Source organism: Oratosquilla oratoria, chromosome 38 (assembly GCF_046742065.1).
Source record: "Oratosquilla oratoria isolate Oo_2021 chromosome 38, ASM4674206v1, whole genome shotgun sequence".
Classification (NCBI taxonomy): Eukaryota; Metazoa; Arthropoda; class Malacostraca; order Stomatopoda; family Squillidae; genus Oratosquilla; species Oratosquilla oratoria.
Genome location: NC_134814.1, coordinates 7,695,261 through 7,722,094, shown reverse-complemented (window position 1 = coordinate 7,722,094; position 26,834 = coordinate 7,695,261). Strand labels below are relative to the sequence as shown.

The 26,834-nt window shown below is 36.2% G+C and overlaps 1 protein-coding gene across 9 annotated transcripts in view; it reads left to right on the top strand.

Moving 5' to 3' along the window:
• Psi (P-element somatic inhibitor) overlaps positions 1–26,834 on the top strand; it is a 108,619-nt gene that overhangs the window by 29,241 nt on the left and 52,544 nt on the right. For all 9 annotated transcript variants that reach the window (XM_076175997.1, XM_076175999.1, XM_076175996.1 and 6 more), the window contains one exon: positions 2,813–2,918. In XM_076175997.1, the coding sequence (XP_076032112.1) occupies positions 2,813–2,918 (106 nt within the window). The remainder of the gene's footprint in view (positions 1–2,812; positions 2,919–26,834) is intronic.

The window sequence follows — 26,834 nt, the reverse complement described above, 5'->3', positions numbered from 1 at the left end:
CCCTTCTCACCTCCTCTCCTCACCTCCCCTCCTCCTCCCTTCTCACCTCCTCTCCTCCTCCCTTCTCCACCACCTCTCCTCCCCCTTCTCACCTCCTCTCCTCCCCCATCTCACCTCCTCTCCTCCCCCTTCTCACCTCCTCGCCTCCCGCATCTCACCTCCTCTCCTCCCCCATCTCACCTCCTCTCCTCCCCCATCTCACCTCCTCTCCTCCCCCATCTCACCTCCTCTCCTCCCCCATCTGACATACTCTACTCCCCCATCTCACCTCCTCTCCTCCCCCATCTCACCTCCTCTCCTCCCCCATCTCACCTCCTCGCCTCCCCCCATCTTCACCTCCCTTCTCCCCCATCTCCTCCTCTCCTCCCCCATCTCACCTCCTCTCATCCCCCATCTCACCTCCTCTGCTCACCATCTCACCTCCTCTCCTCCCCCATCTCACCTCCTCTCCTCCCCCATCTCACCTCCTCTCCTCCCCCATCTCACCTCCTCTCCTCCCCCATCTCACCTCCTCTCCTCCCCCATTCTCACCTCCCTCCCTTCCCCCCTCTCACCTCCTCTCCCATCTCACCTCCTCTCCTCCCCCATCTCACCTCCTCTCCTCCCCCATCTCACCTCCTCTCCTCCCCCATCCTCACCTCTCCTTCTCCCCCATCTCACCTCCTCTCCCTCCCCCATCTCACCTCCTCTCGCTCCACATCTCACCTCCTCTCCTCCCCCATCTCACCTCCTCTCCTCCCCCCATCTCACCTCCTCTCCTCCCCCATCTCACCTCCTCTCCTCCCCCATCTCACCTCCCTCTCCTCCCATCTCACCTCCTCTCCTCACCCATCTCTCACCTCCTCTCCTCCCCCATCTCACCTCCTCTCCTCCCCCATCTCACCTCCTCTCCTCCCCATCTCACCTCCTCTCCTCCCTCATCTCACCTCCCTCTCCTCCCCCATCTCACCTCCTCTCCTCCCCATTCTCACCTCCTCTCCTCCCCAATCTCACCTCCTCTCATCTCACCTCCTCTCCTCCCCTTCTCACCCTCCTCTCCTACCCCATCTCACCTCATCTCCTACCCGATCTCACCTCATCTCATCCGAGATCTCACCTCCTCTCCTCCCCCATCTCACCTCCTCTCCTCCCCCATCTCCCTCCCTTGCCCTATTCTCTCCCCTCCTCCTCCCATTCTCACCTCCTCTCCTCCCCATTCTCTCCTCCTCTCCTCCCCATTCTCACCTCCTCTCCTCCCCATTCTCACCTCCTCTCCTCCCCATTCTCACCTCCTCTCCTCCCCATTCTCACCTCCTCTCCTCCCCATTCTCACCTCCTCTGCTCACCATCTCACCTCCTCTCCTCCCCCATCTCACCTCCTCTCCTCCCCCCTCATCTCACCTCCTCTCCTCCCCCATCTCACCTCCTCTCCTCCCCCATCTCACCTCCTCTCTCCCCCTTCTCACCTCCTCTCCTCCCCCCCTCATCTCACCTCCTCTCCTCCCCCATCTCACCTCCTCTCTCTCCCCCTTCTCACCTCCTCTCCTCCCCATCTCACCTCCTCTCCTCCCCCATCTCACCTCCTCTCCTCCCCCATCTCACCTCCTCCTCCTCCTCTCACCTCCTCTCCCTCTCCCCCATTTCCCCTCCTCCTCCCTTCTCACCTCCCCTCCTCCTCCCTTTTCTCACCTCCTCTCCTCCATCTCCCCTCCTTCTCTCATCTCACCTCCTCTCCTCCCCCATCTCACCTCCTCTCCTCCCCCATCTCACCTCCTCTCCTCCCCCTTCTCACCTCCTCTCCTTCTCATCTCCTCCCCCATCTCACCTCCTCTCCTCCCCCATCTCACCTCCTCTCCTCCCCCATCTCACCTCCTCTCCTCCCCCATCTCACCTCCTCTCCTCCCCCATCTCACCTCCTCTCCTCCCCCATCTCACCTCCTCTCCTCCCCCATCTCACCTCCTCTCCTCCCCATCTCACCTCTCCCCATCTCACCTCCTCTTCCCCTCTCACCTCCTCTCCCCATCTCTCCTCCTCTCCTCCCCCTTCTCACCTCCTCTCCTCCCCCATCTCACCTCCTCCCCCATCTCACCTCTCCCCATCTCCCTCCCTTGCCCTATTCTCTCCTCCCCTGTCCCTTCTCTCCTCCCCCCCTCTTTTTTCCTCTTCCTCTTCCCCCCTCACCCTCCTTTCTCCACCCTCAAGTTTGCTTTTCTGCTTCGTTGTGGACTATCCTGTTGATTGTATATTTGGATGTTACATCTCTATTGTGACTTGCCACTCACATGGCAGGTTAATTTTATTCTTATATTAGTCAGTTACAGTACATACATGCATACATACATACACCAAAGGCTTTTTCCCCCTTACACGGGGGATAGCCAAAAAGAAAAAGGCATAGAAATCACTCCCACCCAGTTACAGTACATGCTTTATTTTTCTTCTTCCCATCTGGTCTTTCTTGTTTTGCTAATTGATACTTTTATTTATGTCTATATATATATATATATATATATAAATATAATAAAATATATATATATAATTTATATATATATATATATATATATATATATATATTAAATATATATTTATATATATATATATATTAATATATCCAATTTTTAATATTCTTTAATTTCCTCAAACTTCCCCCATTCTACTAGGCAATCTTGTCATATTTGTATCTTGCTTGTATGTATATTAACTCTTATTTCTGTCATCACTCGGCATAAATTCAAGAACTACATGATCACTTCTATTGGGCACGGGTGTGTGTGTGTTGCTTTGTTCATTGCAAATGAAACTTCCTGATGCAATATATTGTTTTTGTTACAGAGTGGAGGTGGAGGAGCACCAGGGCAGAATGGTACCAATAATTTTGCACCACAGGGTTGGAGTAATGTATATCAACAGTGGAATCAAGGTCATCCAAATGATCCTAGTGAGTACAAACTGTCTCTTTGGTGTTGGATTTAACAATAGGCTTGTTTTTAAAGTTGATGTTGAGCATGTTTAAAGAGTTGGCACTGGTGGTACACATAATTGGAGGGGGGAACCTGTTTGGGCTGCACCAGTTTAGCAATGTATTACAGGTTTACCTATATTTGAATGTGTGTGTATATGTATATGTGTACATGCTTAAATGTATGTACATGTGTGTATATGTGTACATGCTTAAATGTATGTACATGTGTGTATATGTATATATATACATATACACACATACATATATATGAATGTGTGTGTAAATGAAGTCATAGCTCCCAGGTAACTAGCAACAATCACTAAATTGGCCTGTAAGTCACTCAAAGAAGATATTTTGCTATTTGGGTATGGCCAGAGTGGGGGATTTTAATGTGTCCACTTGTTTGATGATTGCATCAGGGTCAGTTTGTTTCTGTGGCCAGGCTTATTTGTTATTATCTTCTTGCTTGAGGATGATGTGGATGCAGTCACACCAGTGTTGTTCTTGTGTTTATCTTGGTAGGGATTATTTTGTGGCTGATGTCTGGTGGGGTTTGATGGAGAAAGGAGTTTGGTGGTCAGTTTTGTAAATGCTTATTTTGTTAAGTGTGTGAATGCTTTTCTATGGATTTTGATGGTGTAAGGATTGTTGTACATATGTGAATAGTATGCTGCTGGTGTAGCTTTCCATTCAGTTGGTTGTGCTTGTGTAATGTGTGACTAAGGTGAAAGGTTCTTGTTTAGAATTGTGTACCTATAATTTTCATGGGCAAGACTTGTTAGTATATGCAGGTGTTTTATTGGGGCAGTCTTGGCTCATCCTTTTGTTCTTGATGCTTTATTTTATAAAAATTGTAAGGTACTTTTCATGATTATTGGGAACCAGCCATTGGAAGAGTTGTCAAGTGGTCCTCAGACTGTTTGTAGACTTATTTGTAATTTGCTGTCTAAAGCATGTGGTTGCTACTTGTGTTTATTTTCTTATTTATTTACACAAGTAGAAAAGTAGAATCAAGTAGAGAAGGTAAAAGATGCAAATGGAGAGAACAGATGTAAGGGGCAAGATGGGTATAGTATTTTAGGGAGGTTCTAAATGTGGGAGGTGCTAAGAAAATAACAGTGATGGATGAGAAGTAAGAAAATATGAAGTGCAAGTAGTTGTTAAAAAATTAGAGCAGGTAGGGCACCTGGTAACTTAGATGGGTGTCATGTTGAGCATCTGAAGAAGGGAAGTATAGTAATAGTGGACTGGCTAGTGAGGTTGTTTAATGTGTTCCTAAGGGAGTGTAGAGTGCTGGAGGAATGCCTGTATACTTCCACTACAAGGGAAAAGGGGATGTGAATGTAGTTTTAGAGGGTTCACTTCATTGAGTGGAGTTGGGAAGTCATATAGGAGGGTTTTAGTTGGGAGGGTTAGGAGAGTAACAGAGGTAGTAATTAGTGAGGATAAGCGTAGGTTTAGGGAAGATGGGGTTTACACGGCTCAGATTTTTGTGGTAAGACATGTGAGACAGCTTTAGCAAAAATGAAGGATCTTTTTTGGACCAATATTGATTTGGAAAAGGCATGTGATAGGGTAAACAGGAATGCTCCATGGGAGGTTGTGTAGATATGGGATTGGGGAAAGCTGTTAAAGGCATTGAAGAATAGAGCCTATTATAATTGGAAATGGGGAGAGTGAGTGGTTTGAAGTAAAGCTGGGACTGTTGGATTTATGTCACCATGGATCTTCAATGTGTACCTGGTTGGGGTGGTGTCGGAGGTAAGTGTGAGGGTAATGGATGGGATTGGAGATGGATATAGAAAATAGAAAAAAGTAGGAGGCCAATTGTTTTCAGATGACATGACAGTTGTGGCAGAGTCAGAGTGGAGATTATGGCAATTAGTGAAGTTTGGGATGGTATGCAGTAGGAGAAAGTTGAAGGTAAATGTGGGTAAAAGTAAGGTGATGAGATCTACAAGGGTAGAAGATAGTGAGTTGAAAGCAAGTGTTAAAGGAGAGAGGAAGGAGGTAGCATGTGGCAGGCAAGGGAGGAATGGAGGTGGAGGTAAATTGTAGATTGAGAAAAGGCAATAAATGCCTTGGGATTAAAATGTGTATTTAGAAATAGGCACTGCTGAATGGATGCAGAGATGAGATTATGTGAAGGAGTGATTGTGCTGACAGTATTGTATGGGCCAGAGGCAAAGAAGAAAAATTCAAATGTGGGATGAAATGTCTGAAGTGTGGTAGGGGTTACAAGGTTGGATAAAGTGAGAAATGAGGTGAGGAGGAGATTGGGGATGGAAAAGGAGAGGGCAGATAGGGTTGATGAAAGTATTGGAATAGTTTGAGTGAAGAAAGATTAGTAAAAGAGGGGTGGAAGGCAGAGGTGGGTGTAGTGAAAATGAGATAACTGAGATGGATGAAGAGGGTGAAAGGGGCATTGAGGAAGAGTGGAATGCATAGAGCAAGGAAGGTAAAAGGCTGGAGATTGGGGCAAGTGGAAAATGGTAGTGTATAGAATGTACTGTAATGCAAGGAGTGGGTGTGGGTGTGGTCATGTGTCAATGGTATTTTGATGCAGTGTGAAGGGATTTCTCCCGGTCATTTGTTCTGCATTAGGGGATGGAGGGAGGGGGGAGGTCACCAAACAAGTGAAGTGGCCGTGCTGTGTCTTGCTGCATTGCTTCTGATCCAGGGTAGTGGTTGGAATACAGGGATGACCCATCATCCATGAGGAGCTAAGATGAGAGGGGGGGGGTGAAGGGTGGTGGGTGGGAGCGGATATGTGTTTTTTTTTTTTTTTTTTCTGCTGCCTCCTTGGTAAGGGTATATAGATTTTCGTGATCTCTTCCATGTGTGGATTGAAGAACTTGTACAAAAGTGAAGTCTGTATACCCCCACAGAAAGATTGAGCTATTCAGTTTTACTATTGGATATTTCTTTCATGGTTGTCATGAACCATTCTTGCAGTTCAGCTTGGGTTTTTTGATGGCTGTTTTATAGTTGTTTTCCTGTTATCAAGCCATCTTGATGCGTATGTGAGGGCTGAGAGATTACTTGTGAAGTGTTTGAATAATGCAGGTTGGAGTATTGCTCCCGGTGTGACTCACTTGTACATTTTTTTTTTTTTTTTTTTTTTTTTTTTTTTTTTTTTTTTTTTTTTTTTTTTTGTCCTAGAAACTTTGTTGTTTTGGGTTAGTCTACACTCAACCAGCAGATGAGTTTGTTAGCTGTGAGATTTTTTTCTGGTGGAGAAACCCTCCTTGAAACTGCTAGTTTGAAGTGGGTATATTGGTTGTGCTTCTGCTTTAGTTTTGTTAACTTGGATAAAATGGACAGTAATGAGGTTGTTCTGTAGGTTGCTTGCTTTCTGGTGGTGAGTTTGGTTATAATATGGTATTGTAGGAAGGGTTAGCCAGATAGGGTGTCTTGCATACATTGGCTGGTCGCCTCGCTTAGAAAAGGGAAAGGTACTTTGTGATACAGTAAACCCTTGATATAACTGACCTAGATATACCAGATATCAGGTCTAGCGGACAAAAATCTGACTGGACAAACTCTCGCTATAACGGATTTTTGTCCGTTATAACGAGGGATCCACAGTTATAACGAATCTTCGGATATAACGACAGACCCGTCCCCATATCATCCGTTATGTCGAGGGTTTATTGTATACGTATGTTGGTGAACAACCAAGATGGTTGGAAGTATCATTCAAGGCCTTTATTGCTTTTGGACCAAGGTGTTTTTATGGATTAATTTAAGAGGGCCTTCTTTGAGAGTTTCGATTTCATCACCCCTTCCCCATATTTGTTGGTGGGGGTGGGGGTCACCTTTGCTCAGGTTGTTTTCATGTCAAGTGATTTTTTTTATTTTCTGTAGTTGTAGGATAAGTTCTGTTGCAGGCGGATTTATTTTTTCCTCCTGTAATTTGTCACATTTTTATTTCCCCATTCATTGTATTTCCCAAACTACAGAAATTTGATGTATAGTCTTCCTTTCCTAAACCCAAACTGTCCTTACCTAGTTGCTTTTTATGTTGACCTGTATCTATCTTCTTGGGTAACACCCAAAACATTTAAAAAATTTTGCTCTCAAACTCCTACCAAATTTGCATCTGCCTTATCCTGTATTGTCCTGTATTTTGCTTTTTCTGCAAACCTCGTGCATTATCCTAGTTCCACTTTGCCATTCTTCATAGGCTCTCTTTATACACCACCACTACCTTTCCTTTTAAAGTGTTCTCCCCATCCTTAACCCATATGCTACACTTGCACACTTTCTCCTTGAAATGCACCTATTGTTTCTCTTATCACTACCTCCCATACTTGTCTCAGCTGGTGGTATTCTTTCTGATTTGCTTCCTTGTTAATTTGTTCAAGTAATGATATGACGATCATCTGCTTTCCCCCCCTTTTTCTCTCTCTCTCTCCCTCCCCTCCCTCCCTCTCTCTCCCCCCCTCCCTCTCTCTCCCCCCTATCTCCCCATCTCCCTCTCCCCCTCCCCCCTATCTCCCTCTCCCCCTCCCCCCTATCTCCCTCTCCCCATCTCCCCATCTCCCTCTCCCCCTCCCCCCTATCTCCCCATCTCCCTCTCCCCCTCCCCCCTATCTCCCTCTCCCCCCTATCTCCCTCTCCCCCTCCCCCCTATCTCCCTCTCCCCCTCCCCCCTATCTCCCTCTCCCCCTCCCCCCTATCTCCCTCTCCCCCTCCCCCCTATCTCCCTCTCCCCCTCCCCCCTATCTCCCTCTCCCCCTCCCCCCTATCTCCCTCTCCCCCTCCCCCCTATTTCCCTCTCCCCCTCCCCCCTATCTCCCTCTCCCCCTCCCCCTATCTCCCTCCCCCCTATCTCCCTCCCCCCTATCTCCCTCTCCCCCTATCTCCCTCTCCCCCTCCCCCCCTCTCCCCCTCCCCCTCTCCCCCTCCCTATCTCCCTCCCTCTCCCCCTATCTCTCCCTCCCTCCCCCTCTCCCCCTATCTCTCTCCCTCCCTCCCTCTCCCCCCTATCTCTCTCCCCCTATCTCTCTCCCTCCCTCCCCCCTCCTCCCTCCCTCCCCTTCTCTCCCTCCCTCTCCCTATCCCCCTCCCCCTCCCCCCTATCTCTCTCCCTCCCCCTCTCCCTCCCTCTCTCCCCCTCCCTTCCCTCCCTCCCTCTCCCTCCCTCTCTCCCCCCTCCCTCCCTCTCTCCCTCCCTCCCTCTCATCCCTCTCTCCCTTCACCCTCTCCCCTCCCTCTCTCCCCGCCCTCCCCTCTCTCCCCTCTCTCCCCGCCCTCCCCTCTCTCCCCGCCCTCCCCTCTCTCCCCTCTCTCCCCTCCCTCCCCTCTCTCCCCTCCCTCTCCTCTCTCCCCTCCCTCTCCTCTCTCCCCTCCCTCCCCTCTCTCCCCTCCCTCCCCTCTCTCCCCTCCCTCTCCTCTCTCCCCTCCCTCCCCCTCTCTCCCCCTCCCTCTCCCCTCCCTCCTCCCTCTCCCCTCCCTCCCCCTCTCCTCCCCCCCTCCCCTCCCTCCCTCTCTTCCCTCCCCTCCCTCTCCCCTCCCTCCCCTCTCTCTCCCCTCCCTCCCCTCTCCCCTCCCCTCCCTCCCCTCCTCCCTCCCTCCCTCCCTCTCTCTCCCCTCCCTCCCTCTCTCTCCCCTCCCTCCCTCTCTCTCCCCTCCCTCCCTCCCCCTCCCTCTCTCCCCCTCCCTCTCTCTCCCCTCCCTCTCTCCCCCCTCCCTCTCTCCCCCCTCCCTCTCTCCCCCTTCCTCTCTCCCCCTCCCTCTCTCCCCCTCCCCCTCTCCCCCCTCCCTCTCTCCCCTCCCCCCTCCCTCTCCCCCTTTCTCCCCTCCCTCTCTCCCCCTTTCTCTCCTCCCTCCCTCCCTCCCTCTCTCCCCCTCTCTCTCTCCCCTCTCTCCCTCCCCTCTCTCTCTCCTCTCTCTCTCCCCTCTCTCTCTCCCCTCTCTCTCTCCCCCTCTCTCTCTCTCTCTCTCTCTCCCCTCTCTCTCACTCTCTCTCTCTCTCTCTCTCTCTCTCTCCCCTCTCTCTCCCTGTCTCCCTCCTCTCTCCCCCTCCCTCTCTCCCTCTCTCTCTCTCCCCCCCTCCCCTCCCCTCCCTCTCTCTCTCTCCCTCTCTCTCTCCCCTCCCTCTCTCTCCTCTCCCTCTCCCTCTCCCTCTCCCCCCCCCCCCCAGAACCTCTGAGTCTTAATACTTGGTCAATTTATACGCACTGAACAGCCTCCCCTCCAACTCTTCCTGTGTATATTGTTGACTCCCTTTCTAAATGCACATCTAGCATCCGTTCTCCACAATTGGTCTTACCTGTTTCCCCTACCCATCCCCTACTCCATGTATTGGTTTATCTCCTACTCTAGCTTTGAAATCCCTGAACATTACTTTGTTTTCCTCCCAAAACTCTATACTGATTCACATCAGTCAGGAAAGCCTCCTCTTCACTTTTTCTCTCTACCAGGACTGTATACCCTCTTCCAGCACAATTTCACCTTTGCCTGTGTCATCCTGCCTGACTCTTCCCTCCACTCCATTGCATACTTAATTCTGTCATTTATCAGCAGTGACTCTCTACCTCCTTTGGCCTCTTGTCACTGCTGAAACCCACCACACCACACCCTTCCCTTATGACTTTACTTAGTTTCACTCATCACTAACACCATTCGTCTTTCTGTGTATGTATGTATGTGTGTGCATATGTCATATTTTTTGTATGTTTGTGTGTCTATCTATGCCTTTTTCTTTTTGGCTACCTCCCTTGTAAGGGGGAAAAAGCCTTGGTATATGTATGAATGTGTGTGTCTCACTATTTGGTAATTTGTTGCTCTAGGATTTGCACATACATTCATGGAAACCACATGGCAACAGCTCATTTCTGCCACTGCTTGGACGTCACACATTCACATGTTCCCGCTACTGCCTGAGTGAGATGTCAGTCTAAGTTATGCCAACCAGCTGCTCTGAGTGCCCACTGTTCTCTGTGTACTCACTGTTAATTTTTATTGTTATTTGTGACCTTTTTCAAGAAACTTCTGTGATGTGTGGTTTCAAAATAAAAAAAGGAGGAGGGGGGAGTTCCATTTGAGTTGGGAGTCCAGTATCCCACTGAAATCAGCATTGAAGTTAGACTTGGTGATGACATTTAGGAGATAGAGGTAAGGGAGGTGGAGTCTGTGAAGAGATTTGACAATGCTGTGGAGGTCCCACAGCAACAATCCCTTTCCCTTGAGAATTTGAAAGAATTCATGGACATCACTGCAGAGTGGAAAGTTTTTGGTTATGGCATGGACTTTTCCATGGCGAGGGTAATGAAAGTGACGAATAAGACCAACAAAGCATTCATACCACAGGATGTTGCTAAACAGGAATAAGAGGAGGAGAGAGCTCCTAACACTGTTTATTTCATGGAAACCCTTGACATCTCATCTGAGCCTGAGTCCATTGCACAGCAGCTATGCATATGCCCTGCACCTGTCCATGTACCTGCTATTGATAGTGCACCTTTCTCTTTGGCTACTAGTAGTGGAGATGATGACTTGTTAGACTACATAAGAACATTAGAATTGGGGGAGACAGCAAGAGACTATAAGGCACAAGGCAGTAGGTGCATGGTTACCTCCCTTATAAGGGGAAAAAAGCTCTTGGTATATATAGATATGGCTTGCATTTAATTTCATGGGCTGCAGAGTCTGACACCTTAATAATTTTTTGCTTGTCGCAATATTTTCATTCCCCAGACTCCTGTGAATGGCAGGGTTCTGTACACACACATGCACACACACACATACATACATACATACATACATGGATGTATAACAAATTCATTGCCCATTCCCATGGTCTCAATTGCAAAAGATCTGTGGCCTTTAGGTAACCTGCCTCATTCTATGGGTGGGATCATAAATCACTTAAAAGATATATTGTTGTCAGATTATTGTTGTATGTGGGGCATTGTAGTATTGTGTGTTCTATGTCCCATGTTCTGTGTGTGGTGATAGCATCTTGCTCCTGCTGCCTTGTCTGCTCTTCCTCCTCCTCCTCTGCCTCCTGTCTGGTGGTGGATGTAGGGGTATTGAGTTTTGCTGTCTGTTTTTTTAACCCCTTTGTTACCGACCCGTCAACCTTATGTAAAGAAACATTTCAAACCATCCCACGAATGTTCTGGAGCCTTATGTTGGTATACACAGACACTTGCCACCACATGAGTAGAAATAACCCAGAAACCGAGGCCTTGAGAGCCCTCAATACACACAGCTTATAACTGTGACACGTGCGTGTCACGGGGAGCACGCTCGGTTCCTGGCGGGTGCACCCAGCCGTGACACGCAGGTGTCACAAAACACACATCCGGTACTCAAGGGGTTAATAGCTTGTTTAGTAATGAGTTTTTGTGTGATAGAGATGGTAGATTGTTGTAGATGATTGAGTAATATACTGCTAGTTAAGTTTTTGTTGCATTCAGTTGGTGGTGCTTGTGATGGGTGCATGGTACTTTGCGTTCTGGCTCTGTTCCTGTCATTTTCCTGTGTCCCATGTGTAGGTATTTGATTTATATATGCAGGGGTACTACAGAGGATCTGGTGCATCCTGTTCATACTCTGCTTCGTTCTGTAAAGGTTGTACTGTATATTGTTTGTATACAGTTTGCTAATTGTTGGGAATCATGCTGAGGTGTATTATAAGGTGGTTCTTAAGAATTGCTTGTTGATGATTGTCAGTTTGTTTCTGTTGTCTAATCAGTGCTTGTAATGAATTTAAGGAAGTTTTTCTGGTTAATTCTTGCAGTTGTGTCTTTGACATGTAGTGAAAGTTGAACAAGTTATCAAATATGAGGCCCAGAATTTTAGGATTCTTTTTCCAGTGGAAGGATTTGACAATTTGATTTTAAAATAAGGTGGTTTTTCAATTCATGTTTGTTGGTTGTTAGGAATGTCCTCGAGTTCTGGAACCTTCCATTCTTATTTTTGAGCTATTGTTCCAGTTTGTTGAAGTAGGCTTGAGTGTTCTTTGCTGCTGTTTAGTATTTTGTATTTGTGAAGAGATTGAATAATGATAGTATTGTGCCTTGAGGGACTCAGGTTTATAGTCTTTGTACATGAAACATGGTTGTTTTGAGTTACTCTGCATTGTTTTCCTGCATTTTTTCATATATATATACATACATACATACACCAAAGGTTTTTTCCCTCTTACACGGGTGGTAGCCAAAAAGAAAAAGGCATAGAAACCACTCCCACCCATTCCATTCCCTACATATTCCACTCCCCTCCACCTTCGTCTGGCACCTCCTGAATGATGTGTCATCCCTGCGTCCTGTCGACTGCTCTGGGTCAGAAGCAGTGTCGAAAGGCACACCACGTCCACAGCAAGGCTGTGTAAGGGGGAAACAGCCTTTTTGTATATGCATGTATATATATATATATATATATATATATATATATATATATATAATGAATGTATGTATATATATAATGAATGTATGTATATATATAATGAATGTATGTATATATATAATGAATGTATGTATATATATAATGAATGTATGTATATATATATAATGAATGTATGTATATATATATAATGTATGTATATGTATATATATATAATGTATGTATATGTATAATAAAATTTATGTTATGTTATAATGTATATAATTTATAGATATAATATATTAATGTATATTTCTATATATGTAATAATGTATATATATATATATATATACTAATGTATATGATATTAATATATATATATATATAGATAGATATTGTGTTATGTATATAGATTTATATAAATGTATAATGTATATATATAATATAATTGTATATGTATATATATATAGATTAAAAAATGTATAATGTATTAGGTATTTATATAATGAATATGTATATATATATATAAATATACTAGATAATGTAAATGTATTATATATATGAGTATATATATATACATGTATTTTATATACTGATAAAGTGTATAATGTAGTATATATAAAGATATAAATGGTATATATATATATAATGTTTATGTATATATAATGCTATAATGGTATATATAATATATAATGGGTATTAGATATATATATTAATGTATATGTATATATATATAAGTATATGTATACTAGAATATAATGTATATGTATATTATATATAGGATTGTATATGTATCTATATATAATGTATATGTATTAAATAATGTATATGTATATATAAGGTATATTGTATATATATAGATGTATATGTTAAAGTGACTATAGATGTATATTGTATATGTATATTAAGTATAATGTATTTTGTATGTAGTAATATGATTATGATATATGATAGATTAATATAATAGTATATAGGGTATGTATGATATATATATATGTGGGATAGATGTATATGTATCTATTAATGTTATATATATATATATTATAGTGATAATACTATATATATAACTAGAGAACTGTATATGTATATATGAGATATTAAAATGTGTATGACTATATATGTCATATTGTTGTAGGGTGTATATATATATAGTAGGATTGTATGTATATATATATATATATGATATATAGATATATATATGATATAATACATACTCACATAGCACACACAGATATATAGATACTCACTGGCCAGTACATGTCATAAACACATTAATAAGATACACTAAAAACCCTAATATATATAGAATATATATATGATATAATATATATTATCTATATATATATATATATATATATAGCAAATGTATTATATATTTGTATATGTATATGTGTATATATGTAGTTGTATGTAATATGATAAGTATGTATATATATGTATTGGTATATATATATTATGTATATGTATTGGTATATAATGATCATGTAGTCATGTATGTATACTACGAGATGATATTTGTATAGTATAGTATTTATATATGTTATCTATTATATATATGTAGAATATTATATAAATAAAATATTTAGTATATAGATATATATAATGTATAATATATGTATATAATATGTATTTATGTATATATGTATATATTAATTATATGTATATATTATATGTATATAGATATATGTTTAAAAAATATGGATAATATATGTATATATATATATTGGTTTATATATATATGTAATATATATATATGTATAGATAATATATATATATATGTAAATAATATATATATATATATTTATGTATATATATATATGTATCTATATGTGTATGTTATATATGTATTAGGAGATATATGTGTATGTAATGTATTTAATGTATGAGATATATGGTGTATGTATGTATATATGTTTAGATATGAAGTGTATGTGGGGTATATATTTATGTATATATATATATGTATGTATATGTATGTATATATATTTGTATGTTATGATGGTTGGATAGTATATTATTAGTTATAGGTAATGTATATTAAGGTATGTATATATATATGTCTGTATATGTATGTACTGATATATATGTATGGTATATGTATGTGTTGGAGGGTTATATGTGGGATGGTATATGGTATGGGTATATATAGTGTATGTAATTATGTATGGATGTATATGAATATGGTATGTATGATGGTATGTATATATGAGAGATATAGAGGTGTATGTTTATGTATGTATATATATATAGTGTGTATGTGGGAGTATATAATATGTATTTTTCGTATATATATATTATATGTATGTATATATATATGTATGTAGGTATATATATTATGTATAGGTATTATTATGTAGGTATATATATATGTATGGGAAGTTTATAGTGGGTGATATATCTATGTATTTATATATGAAGGATATTATATATATGTATCTATATATATGTGATGAGTATTTATGTATCTATATATATGTATGTTTGGATGAATATAGGTATATTTATGATATAGTGTATGTATATATTATGTGGGATTTTGATATATATATTATGTATTATATATATATATGTATTGGTATGTATAGAGTGTGATATATGTATAATATGTATGGTATATTATGTATGTATATAATATATATATGTTATAATGTATGTTATAGAGGGGTTATGTATGATATTGATTATATGGTATATATTATTGTATATATATTGTATGTATATATAAGTATGTATAATAGGTATATATAATTATGTATATTATATGGTTGTTATAGATATATATAAATGATATATGGATATGTATAAATATATTAGATGTATGGTAGAGATATATTGAGTGAAATGTATATAATTAGGTTATTGATATATGTATGTAGGTATATATGGTATATGTATGTATGTATATGTATATATGTATATGTATGTATGTATATATTTATGTATATGAGGTATAATATTATGTATATGTTGTCTAGATATATGTATACTGTATGTATATAGATGTATAAGGTATGTAGTGTTATATATGGAGGTATGTATGTATATATGTATAAGTGTATACTGTATATGGTATATATATCTGTGTAGGTGTATATATATATGTTAGGGAGTTTTATGTTATATATATGTAGTATGTTTGTACTAATATAGTTGAGAGTATGGATTTAGAGGGATGTATTATATAAGTAATTTGTATATAGTATAGGGTATGTATATGTATGTATGATGTATGTATATGTTGGGATGTTTAGATGTATATGTATGTATATGTCTATGGATATGGATTAGTATTGATGTATGAAGGTATGTATGTATGATGATATGTATATTTATGTATATATATGTATATGTTATGTATTGGTATATGTTATTGTTATGTATGTATATGTTATGTATGAATATGTATATGATGCTTGTATGTATGTATATGTAGGTATGTATATTGGTATGTAGGTATATGTATGTATTTGGGTAGTGATATATGTAATGTATACTAGGTTAGTGTGTATGATTGTATATATATGAATGGTATATGAATGTATGTATATATATATGTATGATGTATGTCGGTATGTAAATATATATGTAGTATGTATGTTATGTTATGTATATATATATGTATATTTGGTATGTATGTATATATATATGTATATGTATAGGTATGTTATATTTTGTATATGTTTGTATGGATATATATGTATATGTAGTGTAGGGTGGAGATATCTGTATGTAGGTATAGTTGGAGTGTATGTGATATGTATGTATATTATATGTATATGTATGTATTTTATTTAGGTTGTAGTATAGATATATATGTATGGGATGTATTGTATGTGGGATCAGTATGGTAGGTATATATATAAGATATGGGTGAGTGTATATATATGTTATGTAGGTAGTTTTATATGGTATATGTATTGTATTATATATGTATGGGTTAGGGTATGGATTTATGATTTGTATAATGTATGTATATATAGAGTGGGTGTACGGTATATATATGTATAGGGTAGGGTGTATATGTATGTATGTAGGGTGCGAGGTATATATATGTATTTATGTAATATAGATGTATGTGTATATATGTGATTTGTGGGATGTAAATATATGTATGTATATATATGTGATGTATATATATATGGTATATTGTATAGGTATATATGTATAGTATGTAATATATATATGTATGTATATATATCTATATTATGTATATGTACGTTATATGTATTTGTATGTATTTGTATGTATAGTGATATATATACTGTATGTATTATGTAGGTATATATATATATATATATAGAGTGAGGGAGGGTGTCTGTAGGGTATGTAGTGTATATAATTTATATTGTATGATGTATATGTTGTATTATTATATATATGGTATGGTATTTGTATGTATATATAGTAGTATATGTAAATGGACGTAGTGTACCATATATATATGTATAGTATGGATGTATGTTAGATATATATATATGATATGTATATGTATGTATATATATATTATGTATGGTATGTATATGGTATGTCTTTTTTGATATGTATGTATATATATATATATGTATGTATATGTATGTATATATATATGTGATCGTATTGTATTATGGATATATATATTTTTAGATGTAGTGTATATGTATATATACATATCATATATGTATATGGTATGTATATATATATATAATGTGTATATGTATGTATATTTATATGAATTTGTATGTATATGTATGTATATATTAGGACATTAGTATGTATAGAGTATATATTATGGTATGGTATATGTATGTAGGTTAGTTTGTCATTTGTATGTATATATATGTTATATCTGTATGTATATGTATGGTATAGATACCTATGGATGTAATATACATATAGATAAGATATGTGATTTATATATGGTAGATGTATATATGTATCATGTGTATATATAGTATATGAGTGGGGGGGTAATAGTATATATGTGAGGGATGTGTATATGTAGGTATATATGGTATGTATATATATATGTGGGAGTATGTATGTGATAGGGTATGGTATGTTATATATTAGTATGTATGTAGTAATGTATGTATAGAATATGATATATGTATGTATATCTATGAATGTATGTATATATAGGGTGGAAGTGAATAGTTGCTATGTATATGATTTATGTGGGGATATGTATGTATAGATATGTGAGGGTATGTAGTGATGGATATACTGGTATATTATATTGTATGTCTATTATATGTATAGTGGGTATTTAATATGTATATGTATAAGTATGTAATATGGTATATGTATATGTATGTAATATATATATGTGTATGGTATGGTACTATGATATGATATATGTATATGGGTTATGGTAAATATATATATGTATATGTATGGTAATGGTAGTGAGTGATATAGTATATGTATGGTAAATAGTATATGTGTATATGTATTGTAATATGGATTATAGTGTATGTATGGTATATATATATGTGGGAGTATATGTATGTTGATAGTGTGTATATATGAATATATGTATGTATATAATGTATGTATGTATATAGTGTATGAATGGTAGTATATGTATATGTGGGAGTGCTAATATATGTAAATGTATGTATATATGTATGGAATATAATATTTAAAGGTATGTATATAAGTGGGAGTGGGTATATGTCTGTATATAATATGAATTGTATGTGATATATATATGTATGGAGTTGTATGTTATATATTGATATGTATATGTATATGAATTATATATATTATGTATATTAGTGTTGGTGTATAATGTTATATGTAGGGGGTGGTGTTATATATGTGTGGGGGTGATGGGTATATGTGTGATGGGTATATATTGTTTGGAGTGTTATGTATGGATATATGTATATGTATGTATATATGTATAGGTATGTATATATAAAATTATGTATATGTATGTATGATATATGATATGTTATGTATATATCTGTATATGTAGAGATATATATATATATGTATATGTGAGGGTGGTATCTATATATGAGTCTAGAATAGTATATATATATGTATATCGTATGTATAATATATGTATGTATATATATGGATGTATGTTATAGGTATATGTATGGAGTGTATGATATTATATGTATATGGTCTATATATAGTATGTTTATGTATGTATTATGATATTATAGGTGTATATATATATGTATATGGTATATATGTATATTATTGTATATATAGGGTCTATATATATGTTATATGTATGTATATGTGTATAGGTATGTTATGTATATAAATATAGGTAATATTGTATATATATATGTATATATATATTGTATATAGATATATGATTAATTTGTAAATGTATTGTTTATATATAGGTATATGTATGTATATATATATGTATATTGTATGTATATATATATGTCTATGTATGTATATATATATGTATATGTATGTATATATATCTGTATATGTATGATTATAGTATGTATATGTGACTTATATCTAATATGTTGATGGTATGTGATATATTTAGTATGGAGGGTATGTATGAGTATATATGTATATGTTGTATATATATGGGTATATGTATGTATATATGTATGCTATGGATGTAGTATGTTATATGATGTATATGTATGTATGGAGTGGATATATGTATATGTATGGTATATATATATGTATAAATGTATGTATATAAACTATGTATATGTGATAGGTATTATATATGTTTTATTATCGTATGATGAATTGGATATAAATGTAGATAGTATGTATATATATGTATTTGTTAGGGTGTATAGTATATATGTTGATGTATGATATTATATGTCTATGATGGGATGGTAGATGATATAGGGTGTATATGTATGTATATATATATGTGGGATATGTAGCTGTATATATATATGTATGTATATATATATATATATGTATATGGTATGTATATATATATGTAATGTATATAGGTAGATGGTATGTATATATATGGATGGGTGTATGTATATAGTATATGTATGTATATGTATATTGTAGTGTGGGATATGGTATGTATATGTATGGAGGGTTATGGGAGGGTGTATGTATTGATTATATGTTTTGTATATGTATGTATGGGAGGGTTGTATATATAATGTATGTATAGGGTATATCTGTATGTAATGTATATGTATGGTATATATATATGTATTATATGTATAGGTATATGATGTATGTGGGATATGCATGTTATGGGTATTGTGTGTATGTATATTGTGTAGATGTATTCTATGGGTGTGGATATGTATGTATGTATATATCTGTGCTGATATGTATGTTGGTATATATTATGGTATAGTGGGAGGGTGGTATGTATATATATATGTATATGTATGTATGTATATATATGTGGTATATGTGTGTATATATATATGTTGGGGTTGGGTATATGTATGTATATATATATATGTTTGTATATGTATGTATATGGGGTGTATTTGTATTGGGTGGGTATGTATATATATGTGTGAGATGTATGTATATTATATGTGGGGGTATATGTATGGTATAGGTTGAGTGTGTGGGGTATATGTATGGTATATTATATGGTGTATGGGGGATGTATGTATATATATCATATGTGTATGTTGTATGATGTATGGTGTATATATATGTGTATGATTGTATGGGTGATATGTATGTATTTTCTATATGTGTACGGGTATGTATGTATATGTATGTGTATATTGGTTATATGTATATGGTATATATATATATGTATATGGTATATTGATTATTATGTATATCGGTAATGTTTTATATATGTGGTATATGTATGTATTATATGTGTATATGTATGTTATATATTTGTGATATGTATTTGGTATATATATAATGTTTTATGTATGTATATATATATATAGGTATTGTATGTATAATTTATATGTAGTATGTATGTATAGTATATATAGCTTATATGTTGATGTATGTATATATATAATATGTAATTGTAGGTGATATATATATGTTATATATAGGTATAATGTTATGTAATATATATATAGAGATATATATAAGTATATAGTATAGTATATATAGGTATGTATAGTATATAGATGGATATGTTTTTGTTATGTATATCGATAGTATATAAGGTATGTATGTATATATACCTTATATGGTATGGGTGATATATATTTATATGTATGTACATATTATAATATATGTATATGTATATATATATAGCTATTTGTATATGTATATATTATATATATAGATGTATGTATATAATAAGTAGTATATGTTTGTATATATTTATGATATTATGGTATGTGAGTATAGATATGTATATATATGTATGTGTATATATATATGTATATTGAAGTATATGTATAAATAGGTATGTCTGCTATGTATTAAGATATATGGATATATATCTGGTTAGTATGTATGTATATATATGTATGTATATAGTTATATATCTATATATATATAATACTATTTATATGTATGGTAAAGGTATGATATATATGTATATATATATATATATATAGTATGTATAGGGTATGTATATATGTATATAATAATCTATATTATGTATATGTATGTATATATGTATATATATATATTTATATGAGATATTGATGTATCTATGTATGGATAATATATGGTAGAGAGAATATAAGTATGGATATGTATAGTAATGATATTATATGTATATGGTATGGTGTATTGGTATAGTATGTATAGTATATATGTTATATATATTTATGTATATGTGAAAGTGAGTATATGGATAATATGTATGTGGATATGTATGGTATTATGAGTGATGTATGTATATGTGGGATGTATATATATATATGTATGTATATGATTGTATATAGTATATTAATGGGTATGTATATATATTGTGTATATGTGGATGTATATAGAGTATATGTGTATATGTATGTATATATATGTGTGATATGTATGTATATATACTGTGTATAGGTATTGTATATATATATATGTGTATATGTATGTATAAAGGTAAGGTTTATGTTTGTTATTGGGATATAGGTTGTATGTATATATATGGTGGAGTGGTATATGTATGTAGAATATATATAGTATTAAGTAGTGTGTTTTATATATATATGATATATAGTGTAACGTAGAAACCACTCGGTTGGAGTAGAAAAGACTGGAAAACGGGGAATCTATATATTTCCGATTGCAAACTGCAATCCTCTACAGTAGATACAAAATAGAGAGTGAGGGCGTACTTGTTTAAGTAGCACCCTTCAACAAAAGAAAGGGGAAACATGGGAAGATATCTCTAACCTCTATTCTCACATCCGTATGTGAAGGTCAGGAGGCAAATTGAGCGTTCACTAGGTTGGAGATGAAGAGCGTCCGGGACATTATGTCCGGGGACCATTGGCCCTTTGGAAATATTCATGTTGGGCTGGAAATTCAATGATCGTAGAGTTTACCATTTTTCTCCTGAACTCACATCTGGATTTATAAATAAGCTCACGCTCTGTCCCAATCTAAACCAATGTTTAAATATGGCTTAACTGTTTGGAACACAGGCGTGAGCTATCTTGTGCGTTTTAATGGAACGTTTATGTTCAAATGCATCCTGTCGTTCAAATCCCTTCCAGTCTGTCCCGATGTAATACTAAGTCACAACCTGTACACGGTATCGAATATACCCCTTGGCTCTGTTCTGTCTTTTAACCTTTGCTGGACATGACCACCTTTTTTATTAATGGTGTTTAGGGTAATAATTAATCAAATTTAATTTGTCTTTGGGAAAGGAAACTTGGTCGAGGGACTGAATGATGAATTCAGAAAAGGGAACGATTAAAGAGCTCGTTACCAAGAAAAATTTAGAGGAAGTGGGGGTGGTGTTGAAAAAATTGGGATCTCGGCTTCGGCTGAGGGCTTTGGACCAAGAAAACCAATCCGGCGTAAGCTAAATTATAAGTTGAGATTTTATAATGTTAAATTCTCCTTCAAGAAACCTGGGGGCTGCAAATTCCTAAGGGCTCGAAGGAATAAACCTGAAGCGACGCTACTTTTTTAACTTTGTCTGGGTGACTGCTGAAAAATGAAGATAATTACCAGGAATGGGTTTCTTTTCTATAGACGGTAAAAGTCAAGCTTGTCTCCGCTCCGTCACGAAACAATTAAGAACGATCTGAAAAAGGGTAGCTTACCTTGTTCTTGCCCATTCAACTTTAAATCTTAATGTTCGAGGCTAAGGAAATTTACAATTAGCAAAGAAGTTATCGAATGAAGCCCCAAATTTTTCATCCCAAAGAGTGAAAATGTCATCTACGTATCTAAACCAAACCATGTCTAAGGGTTTATTGGTGGGCAGAAGAACAGAACTCAAAGTTATTCCATGTACAGATTGGCCAGTCCAGGAGAGAGATTTGAACTCCATGCTACAACCAAATTTTTGTCTGAAAAAAAGAATTCTGGAATGGAAAACAACATTTGATGTGGATCACAGCAGGCGAATTTGAGCGCAATGATTTTTGAAACGGGAAAGTGGGAAAGTTGGTCCTGAAATGGTTGTAGCTTAGTTTCCAGGAAGGATAGAAACGTCATCAATACAGATTATGAGTGAAAAAGCGACATTACATCCAAGGTCTAAGCATTTTGCCTACCTCAGAAAAATTCACTTTTTTTTATTTTTTGTGATGAAATCCTCTGGAGTGTTTTTAAATGAGAATCGGAGAAAGTACCAACAAACGGGGGATAAAAGGTTTGCTAAACCCATTGGTGAGGACAGCTTGCTGGTACAAGATCCCCCCGGGTTGGAGAGGATAGGTCTGAGGGGAATATCAGATTTATCGCAATTTTGGAAGGCCATGAGAAAAATAAGGCAACTTAAGGAAATTAATCACTTGGAGGTTTCAGTACCGCTCTTCGTTCTTTAGTGATGTTCCAAACTTCTTTGTTGAAAAATGGTTAGGAATCTACGATTCATTGAATTTTCAGCCCCTACATGAATAATTTCATAGGGTCCAATGGTCCCCGGACATAATGTCCGGGACTCTTTCTATCTCCTCCAACCTAGTGAAAAGCTCATTTGCCTCCTGACCTCTCACATACGGTGGTCGAGTGAGAATAGGGTAAGAGATATCTTCCCCAATCGTTCCCGTTTCTTTTGTTAAGGGTGCTACTTAAAACAGTACGCCCTCTGTCGTCTTTATTTGTATATCTACTGGAAGAGGATTGCAGGTTTGCAATCGAAATATATAGATTCCCGTTTCCCAGTCCTTTTCTACTCCCAACAGTGGGGTTTCTACGTTATTTGACAAATGTGTGATTACATTTTTCACCTGTAACTATATATATATATATATATTATACAGTGGCCACGAAAAGTTTGTGGGCCCACAAATTATAGGCGCACCCAACTTTCCCCTAAACTCAAAAACATGCAATAAATAGATACCAACTGTTCCCAGCCAAACTTTTCCGTAATTTTTTTCTATGCTAGCGTTTGTAACCCGTATTTAGCCGAGTACAATACACACTATTTGGCAACTCTGTTTAGGCACCACTCGCTGTCACATGGAGGTTCAGTTTCCTAAACATCTCTCACGGAGAGTAGTCTTGTTTTTGCGGCGGTCCTCTGGTTGTTGTGCCTCGGATATCTCCGTAATGGGAATTGCGTCTAAAGAGCTGGAAAAAAAGACACAGTTGTTTTACAAATCATAACCCTCCTATAAAGGAGGGTTATAAGTGTAAAGATATTGCTTACCCCCGTTTGGGAATTGGAGTGCGTCAAGTTGCAAAAAAGTGGATCAAGAAATTTCGAGACGAAGGAAGTGACATCATTCGTACTCCAAAGCAGCGCTCTGGTCGGCCATGGAAGATATCAAATCGTACTCTGACTAGTGCCTCCCTTAATCTCCGTAAGAGGGCAGTTAGAACCGTAGAAGTTAACGATTGGATATCTTCCTTGGTCCGACCAGAGCGATGCTTTGGAGTACGAATGATGTCACTTCCTTCGTCTCGAAATTTGCTTTGATCCACTTTTGCCACTTGACGCACTCCAATTCCCCCCCCCCCAACCCCAAAACGAGTAGCAATATCTTTACACTTCTAACCCTCCTTATAGAGGGTTATGATTGTAAACGAACTGTGTCTCTTTCCAGCTCTTTTACCCACTTACCATTACGGGATATATCAAGCACAAAAATCAGAGACCTACCGCAAAAAAGACTACTCTTCGTAGAAAGATGTTTAAGAAAGTGACATCCATATGACATCGAGTTGCCGCCTAAACAGAGATTGCCAAATAGTGTGTATTGTCCTCGGCTAAATACGGGTACAAACGCTCGCATTGAAATAAATAGCGAAAAAGGTTTGGCTGGAAAGGTTGTATTTTTCGCAATGTTGTTTTGAGTTTAGGGATAGTTGGGACGCCTATAATTTTTGCGCCCAAACTTTGCGCAACGACTACTGTATATGCATATCTATGGTGGTATGTATATATATGTATATATGTATGTATATTTCCTAAACAGAAATGTAGTAGCACTTTTGTAAATTACCACACAGGAACCCACAGTCGGAGGAAAGAATAAACTGTCGAAGTTTATTTCTTTCTCTGACTGTGGGTTCCTGTGACAAGTTTGTATATATATATATATATATATATATATATATAATATATATATGTATGTAGTATGTATGGATATATGTAATATGTATGTATGTGTATGTAATATGTGATATGTATCTTTATGTATGTACATGTTGTATGTATATATATGTAATGTATGTGTAGATGTAAATATTGTATGTATATTGGTATAGATATGTTTGGATCATGTGTATGTAATATATAGTATGGAATATGTGTATGGATTATATATGTATGGATAGTGTATGTATATCTATGTATGGTTACTAGTATGTATGTTAGTATATATGTAGTATGTATAATGTGTATGGTGTAGTGTATATATCATATATGTATTATATAGTAGTTATGTATATGTGTATTTGTATGTATAGTATATATATATGTAGTATATATATATTGTCCTATGTATATATGTCAATATATATATGTATATGTATATGTATAGTTATAATATTTGTCTATGATATATATAGTATATATGTAATAGATATAATATTTGATATGGTATATATATATTTATAATAAGATATATTATATTTATAATAAGATCACTGTCCAGTAATGTCGTAACACATTAATAAATACACTAAAAACCCACTTGTGATTGGATTTAAGGAAAGAACTAATGATTTTGAAATATACAGAAATCGCTATTTCCTTTTTCTTAAATCCAATCAATAGTGGGTTTTCAGTGTATATATATAGATATGGTTTAGTGATATTATATTTATATAGAACTATATATATAATGTATATATATATGCTGTATATGTATACTATATTATAGTTGTGTGTGTGGTGTGTGTGGTGTGTATGGATTATACATGTATCATATTTAAACATATTTGATATATATATATATGTATATATAAATATATGTGTATATATAGTATGTAGTGTTGTGGGTTATATGTCTATATATGATATGTATGTTGTGGGTATTATATTATATCTTATCTATCTGTGGTATTCTATATATATTGGTGTAATATTATGGTATATATGTGTATATATAGTTATGTTGTGTGTGTATATATATGTATATGTGCTAATAAGAACACGGGTACGTGTGGTTCACTTATGCAAAGGTAGACCACTTGGAAAAAGAAACTAACGGAAGCAGGAGCGCTTTCGTAATATTACATCTTCAATGCAACACAAGTGTAATGTATTTATATGATTATATGTGTATGTATATATATTACACATATATGCACTGAAGATGTACTTACGAAAGCGCTCTGCTTCGTTAGTTTCTTTTTCCAAGTGGTTACTTTTGCATATGTAGGTAATATATGTAGTATGTATGTACTCTGTGGTGTGTGTGTATATGTATTTATGTGTGTGTATAATATTATTTGTATATATGTTGTGTATATATATATATGTATATATGTGTGTATACTATATATATATGTGTGTATATATATATATATATCCGTGTTATATATATAGTATATATGTGTGTGTATATAGATATATATATGTGTGTGTAGATGTGATATGTGTTTTATATATGTATATAGATATGTGTGTTATATATGAGTGTATATATATGTAGATTGTGTTTGTATATATATTTTGTATATAATGTGGTGTGTATATATATGTATTAATTGAGTGTGTATAGATATGTAATATATTATGTGGTATATATATATGTATATATGTGTGTATATATGTGTATATATATATATGTATATATGTGTGTGTGTATATGTACATGTATATATGTGTATATGTATATACGAATGTGTATGTATATATATATGTGTGTGTGTATATGTACATATATACATATGTATATATATGTATGTGTAATACAACCATTAGGAAAATAAAATGAAAGGTGACTGAACGTTTTCGTCTATTCAAGACATTTTCAAGACCTTGAAAATGTCTTGAATAAACGAAAATGTTCGGTCACATTTCATTTTATTTTCCAAATGGTT